The following is a 7,516-nucleotide window of genomic DNA, read 5'->3' as shown; positions in this document are numbered from 1 at the left end:
TTCTGGAATCCTGTTTCCCTTAGATGGTTTCTTAGTCAATTTTGGAGATTTTATTTTATTTTTCAAAAGCAATGATAGATTTTTTTTTTTTTTTTTTTTTTTTTTGTTTATGTTAATTTATTTAGATTTCTTTTATATTGGATTTAATGAATTGAAAATATGAATTATAACTTTAATTCAATCTGTAGTGGGATGGTTGTTATCCTTTAGTCCCACAATTTTGACTAAATTCTTTTTTCTTATTAACAATCCCAATTCACTGTTTCTCAATTTAGTTTTATAACAATTTATACTTTTTCTTTTTAATATATCTAATACAATCAGATTGATTTCAATCTATTTTAACTACAATTATAAATTATCTTATATTTCTTACTTTTTTTTTTTTTTTTCTAAAACCAACTTTACTCACGAACATCTTAGATTTTCATGTAATATTTTAGAGATTTCTAGATATCTTAGAATACTAGATGAAAGACATCTAGAAAGTTTTGAATGTCTTCGGATTTATAGATTTCCAATATCTTCATTTTACATTTTTATACTTTTTTATTATATATATTATATAGATCCTCATTTGCATTACATAATTAAAGTAAATCAATTGTGTGTATATATATATTATTTCTTTTTCTATTGTAATTCTTGAAAACAATCTTAAATTTAACTTAATATTTATTTTACAAAAAATCTTAAAATTATGATATAATATTTTGGTGTGAAAATAACATTGTATTAATTTTAAAAAAATCAGATTGATAAAAAAAAATATATTTATATAAGTTCAAATTATATATGAAACTAATGATAGATTAATAAATAATTGTAAAGATATTCTTGGAACATTACGTAATTTAAGACATTTTTCGAAAAAAATCTTAAAAAGAAAAAAAGAAAAAACACACTAATTAAAATATTCCTTAGATATCTGTAAAATATTCCTATAAAACGAACATGAACATATAGTAATCTAAAAATGTCAAATATCTATAATTCTGAACATCCCGGTTATCTATATTTCAAAAAAAAAAAAAAAAACTATCCTTAAATATTTTCTTAATCATTTATAACTATTACTTAAACTTTAAGAAGATGCTTGAGGTATTGAGTTGATTACTATAGTATCCTAGATTACTATAGTTGGATTATAATAGTATGTGTTTGAGTATAGATTATTTTAGTTTTGGTTACAATAGTTTGTGTTTTAATTATTTTAGTTTGAGAAGAAAATAATAAATAGTGTAGAATAAAAATAATGATAAATGTAAAATACTGAAACCTATAGTAAATAAACAATGCTGAATGTAGTTAATTGGAGACTTTTAAATAGTATCTATGTAGCAAGAGATATTTATTATAAATTAAGATACTCTATTGTTTCTAGTTTAAAATATCAATTTTTAAAAAAAATAAAAAAGGTTAAAAAGCACGTAGAAATTGGTCCAAAATCTAAAAGTCACTTTTTAACCTAAAAAAATTAACTTTTTCATGTATATAGATATAATGGAGAAATTTCTCTAGAAAGTTATAAAAAATAGATCAATTTTGGAGAATTATAAGTTTTGAGATTGCATTAAAAAAAAAAAAAAAAAAGTAGAATTTTAGGAAAAAAAAGGGCATGAAAAGTCCAAAATGCCCTTACATAAAATTTTTCTTTTCCATTTTTTTCCTCCAAAAAACTGTAAAGGAGCATTTTTTTTCCACATTTTCTCTTATCTTTCTCTAACTTCTTTTCTCTGGAACTATTTTGTTATTTCTTAGAATTTCTAGTCCTCTTTGGAGAAGCTCTCTTGCTATTTTAGAGTGATTATGTTTCTTTTTATATATAGATAATTCTCTTAGTTTTTAATGTTCTCGTAGAGAAACGTTTAAACATGTATAACCCAAAATCAATTTTATAATTGTTATAAGTGATCAAAATCAATTTTATAATTATTTTAAGTGATTTGGAGTTGTTTAATATATATTTAGCAAGTCTTCTATTATTTTTAGCAAGTTTTTTGTTATTTTTTTTTATCTTGTAGACATATGCAACTCCCAAAATTGAAAATTTTAACCTAAAATCAATTTTACACATATTTTAGGTGTTTCAAAGATTTCTTAGAGTGATTTCAAGCATATTTGAAATTGGATATTTCAAATTTGAACATTACGAGATATATGCAGGATGTTTATGAGATTAAGAAAATAGCTAAAAAAACTCTATCAAACATGTTGTAAAATCATCCTAAATCACATAAAACAAGTATAAAATTGATTTGAATTTGAGTATTTCAAATTTGAACATCGTGAGATTGAAAAAATAGATAAAGAAACTCATCAAACATGTTATAAAATCATATCTAATTGATTTGATATTGAGTATTTAAAGTTTGAAAATTGCAAGATCTTTATGAGATGTCTGCGAGATAAAAACTTGCTAAAACATGTTCTAAAACTTCTATACCCTTTTAGGTGATATAGGAAAGTTTTTTGTTCATGTTTTAACAAGTTTTTAAATACTATTTTTTATATCTCTCACACATCTCACGGATAATTTGCAATTTCGAACTTCAAATGCCTAATCTCAAATCAATCCTATACTTGTTTTATGTGATTTAGGGTGATTTTACAAAATGTTTGATAAAGTTTCTACACTATTTTTTATAATCTCACAAACCACTTGCATAATATATCTTGCAATATCCAAATTTAAAATGCATAACTTCAAATATGTTTGAAATCACTCTAAAATATCTTTAAAACCCAAAAACACATATAAAAATTGATTTTAGGTTAGAAATTTCAATTTTGGGAGTTGGAAGATGTCTGTGTGCGAGATGAAAAAATAATAAAAAAAATTATTAAATATGTCTTAAACAACCACATATTACATTTAAAATTGATTTTGGGTATTACATTTAGAATTATCTATAACAAAAAAGAAAAAAAGAAAAAAAAAAACATAAACACTGTGTAAGATAGGAAGAGAGTTTGTCTAGGAGTGGTTAGAAATTGTAATAAATGAGTTGAGAAGTTGGGAGAAAAGGAATTTGAGAAAGATGAGGGGAAAAGAAAATTTTAATGTAAGAGAATTTAGACTTTTCATATCTTATTTGTCATAAAATTCTTTTTTAAGAAATGGTAATTCCCCCAAAATTCTCCTAAGTAGCCATATTTTCTTTTCTTTTTTTCCTTAACAAAAACATTTTCCAAACTAAATTATAATTCCAAAACAAAAAAATATCTCCAACTTCTTCTTCTTCTTCTTCTTCTTCAACATCTTCTTCTTCTTCTTTGGAGTCTACGAGAGAGAGAGAGAAGCTTGGAAAGGAAAAACAGTTTCTCTTCCATTCTTCTTCTTCTTCTTCTTCTTCTTCCTCTAAAAAAAAAAAAAAAAAAAAAAAAGTCACAAACAATTCCATTTCTATGAGAATCCATGGAAAAAGTTACACAATTGAGTAATACCCAAGCCAAGTTTCTGAATTTCCCAACCTTTTGAAAAGCTAAACACACCAATCATTCTCCATTCTACCTTTCTCTCTCTCTCTCTCTTCAACCACCTTTCTCCGCCATGAACACCAAAACCCAAGCTCTGTTACTCAAGATCTTCTTCTTTCTCTTCGCTTTCAACACCCTAATTCTCTGCATTTACTTCACTTCCCACTCCAAATCCTCCCCTCCCACTTCCCCTCATCGGAAACCCACTTCCGATAACCGCTTCCCCTTCCCGGAAAACTCACATTCTTCCAAGCCCTGGCCCATCTTACCTTCTTATCTCCCTTGGTCTCACTCCCCTGTCCCTCCGCGTTCCTGTGAGGCCTATTTCGGCAATGGCTTCACTCTCCGTGCAGATCTTTTCAAACCTAAACTCGCCGGAAAACTCACCGGGTGGTTCCGCTGTTGGTATAGTGAGACTCTTGAGAGTTCCATATGTGAAGGAGGGAGAGTGCGAATGTGGCCAGAGAGGATTTTTATGTCCCGTGGAGGTGAGCGGATTGAAGAAGTGATAGGGAGAAAGGAAGAGATGGAGTTGCCGGAATTTCGTAATGGCGCTTTTGAGCTTGACGGCGGCGAGGAAAGGGTTCTTGCTGATGAGAAGTTTCTTGATCGGTTTGTGCAGGAAGGGGAAGTTCAGAGGCACACTATGCGCGCATTGTTTGGATCGTTTCGAGTTGTTTCTGAGAGTGATTTCGAATGCCAAGAGGTATAATACAAGTTTTTGTTCTTCCGTTTCTGCATTTGAATGGAGAATTTTATGGGATTACGTGACTTAGGATTTCTTATTACTGACCTCTGAATCAACTTTTGTTTGTTTTGTTGGTTTTTGGAGTATTTGTTCTTCCATTTCTGTTGTTTTTTTTTAACTTGAAACCGATGACAATGAAGGTCCCATTTCCAGATTAGAGTATTAGTTTCTGATTTTCCATATTTAAACTAATAATATGAGGTTTCATGGGATTTTGTGATTTGGGATTTTCTTATACCGACTTCAGAATCAACATATGTTGTCGTGTTGGGTTTTGGAGCTTTTGTTCTTCCATTTCTACAATTTTTTAATTTAAAAACCGATGAAAGTCCAATTCTAAGATTAGAGTATTAGCTATTGAATCTCCATGTTTGGTTCAAGAATATTAAATTTTATGGGTTTTGGTGATTTTATATATATATATAACTGGGTTCAGAACCAACATTCTGGGAAGCTGGAATTAATTAGTATTTTCTCAGCACATGGTTAAATGTTAATCAATCTAAATAGAGATTTCTTAGTAAGAGAAAGAACAAATTTAGTAACTGTAGCAAACATTTTGGCTTGACTCTGTCTTTTTTTGTTCTCTAATCTGGACTGACATTAATATTATATAATATGCTTTGAATAATAAATGTTAAGTAGTCTAATATCGTTTGGACTTGGTCTTCTTTTATCATGAGTTTGAGTTAACATTATTGTCTTTTTTTTCTTCATTAAAATTGTTCTAAATGGTTTCTGAATCAATTCTGAAAATGAATCAAAGGCTCCATTTTCAGTGGATCGAGGAGCCTGTGCTTCTGGTGACGAGGTTTGAGTATGCAAATCTTTTTCACACTATTACAGATTGGTATAGTGCTTATGTGGCTTCGAGAGTCGTTGGGTTGCCTAATCGACCTCATCTGATTTTCGTCGATGGGCATTGTAAGGTATGTCTCTGGATCACTTAGCTTTCTTTCCCTTCTTTTAGAATTGAGGCTGCTGTTCATGTTTTGTTTGTTGAGGAGAATATGTTTGGGAAGGAGTGGGAATCTCAAGTTATTACAAAGCAGTGAATGGAGTTGAAAGAGCTAGAGATATGGAATTGGCTATATCTATTGATGTCAACCGTTGAAATCTATCTGTTTTTCTTGGAAGAATATGTTTGAATTGCCTTTTTGTTTTCTTCTTCTTCTATTTTTTTTACTCGTGTAGTCAGAAAGAAAGATTACTAAAATAATGTCATGTTTTGTTGTTTCTTCTTCAATATTTTAAGACACCTTTGGAAGAGACATGGAAGGCATTGTTTTCAAGTCTTAGATATGCGAAAAATTTCAGTGGTCCAGTTTGTTTTCGCCATGTGATCTTCTCACCTCTCGGATATGAAACTGCGTTATTCAAGGGTCTGACTGAGGGTATCAATTGTCATGGAGGGTCATCTCATGATCTTTGGCTAAAACCTGAAGACCAGAAAACTGCTAGATTATCTGAGTTTGGAGAAATGGTTAGAGCAGCTTTTGGTTTCCCAGTTGACAGACAAGTCGAAAGGTCAACCTCATTCCACAACGTTCTCTTTGTGCGCCGTGAGGATTATTTAGCGCATCCTCGACATGGTGGTAGAGTTGAATCCAGACTTACTAATGAACAAGAAGTCTTTAATGCTTTGCAGAACTGGACATCTAACCACAGAGAGTGTAGAATTAACTTAGTGAATGGGTTGTTTGCACACATGTCGATGAAGGAACAACTTCGAGCCATCCAAGATGCCTCTGTCATTATCGGGGCTCATGGTGCAGGCCTTACTCACATAATATCTGCCTTACCAAAAACCGTGATCTTGGAAATCATCAGCAGTCTATTTAGAAGGCCCCATTTTGCATTGATTGCTCAATGGAAAGGCTTAGATTACCATGCCATCAATCTCTCGGGATCACACGCGGATCCAGAAGTCGTTATCGAACACCTTTCGCGCATCATGGCGAGCCTTGGATGCTGATAACCTTTTTGCAATTTATCACATTATTCTCTATTACCTATGAGGAAATGAATAGTAGTGGAGGAGAATCCAGCACTCTGTACCTACAAACACACTTGGCTGGATGCTCCCACTTTGACAAGTTTGAGTTTGAAGATACTGATTCACCACTTGTACCTAACTTACCACAGATTTGGTTTGAAGTAAGAGTTTACCAACCAAGGTCAACGACGGCAAAAATTCGGGATATTTAAGCTTCAAAAATGGTATGTATTCTAGTTCTTAAATTCCCTTTTTGAAGTTCTATACATAGCAGAGATCAATTAGAAACATTCTTTCTTTTCGCTCCAGTTTTCATTGTTTGTCCCATGCTCTGTATCTTTAATGTTCATATCAAGTTTCCATCTCTGGTTTGTGTACTTTGCACTTGAGCGTTGGCTAAATAATATGGTCTCAGAGAACAGACATCATTTTTTAGTATAAGATGTAGTTTTATAATGTTGTCTCTTTCAGCACCACTAAAATTGGAAAATTGTCCAGAAATAATACCCAAAGTTTTTCACGTTTTACAAAATAGTACCCTTCTTTGCCAATGATTTTTTTGGACTTCCTGGAATATCGGTCAAGATGAAGATCGATTCTTACGTAATCTTTCAGAAATCCTGTTTCAATATCCATCCAACTTCGTATTTTATTTCTTCAACAGATTAGATTAGATTTGAATGGATATTGAGATTTAGGATTTAAGAAAATTACGTAGATAATCAAATATTACATAACATTTGATAGGTTGAAAGTTTTTCATCCTGAATCCTATCTAGAAGTAAAAAAAGAAAAAATTGATGGTTTGAATGTCTTAAAAGAAGCTAAATTTTTATTTTGGTCTTATATCCATCTAGTGAGATAAATTTAGGATGAGTTATTCCTGAATAAGTTTTACCTGTCATAGGAACATTCCTTAGAACTCAAAGACAGTTGTACAACATATAGAACAAATTCTATTTAAGTAAAGTCCTATCATTCCACAATCCCACTATTCAATTGTGAAACGTGGTTTTGTGTAGAGATTGAATTGAAAAGAAGTTGGGAAGAGGAGCGAGTGACATGAGAAGATGATTGCATACTTTAGGAAGCAAAAGAGATATGATTTAGAGTTAAGAATATTGAATATGTAGAAGCAGAAGAAAAGTGTGATTATGATGGAAAACTAGGAATGAGTGATATGTGTTAGTGTAATGGTCAAAGAGACAAGTGGTAAAAGCAAGTCAAAGATGCTAAAGAGAGAGAGAGAGAGCATCTCATTCACAAATTGCCATTTGCTGAAAGGAAAAGGA

At 31.0% G+C, this 7,516-nt stretch overlaps 1 protein-coding gene across 1 annotated transcript; it reads left to right on the top strand.

Moving 5' to 3' along the window:
* The first annotated feature begins 3,046 nt into the window (after positions 1–3,046).
* Positions 3,047–6,665, top strand: LOC103501220 (beta-1,2-xylosyltransferase). Its single transcript, XM_008464735.2, has 3 exons — positions 3,047–4,186; positions 5,008–5,157; positions 5,484–6,665. Exons 1-3 carry the CDS (start codon positions 3,554–3,556, stop codon positions 6,201–6,203), a joined length of 1,503 nt encoding a protein of 500 aa, XP_008462957.1. The 5' UTR covers positions 3,047–3,553; the 3' UTR covers positions 6,204–6,665.
* Positions 6,666–7,516: the final 851 nt, after the last annotated feature.

This window comes from Cucumis melo, chromosome 1 (assembly GCF_025177605.1).
Source record: "Cucumis melo cultivar AY chromosome 1, USDA_Cmelo_AY_1.0, whole genome shotgun sequence".
NCBI lineage: Eukaryota > Viridiplantae > Streptophyta > Magnoliopsida > Cucurbitales > Cucurbitaceae > Cucumis > Cucumis melo.
The sequence above is the reverse complement of the archived record's forward strand: the minus strand, read 5'-3'. Positions and strand labels throughout refer to the sequence as shown.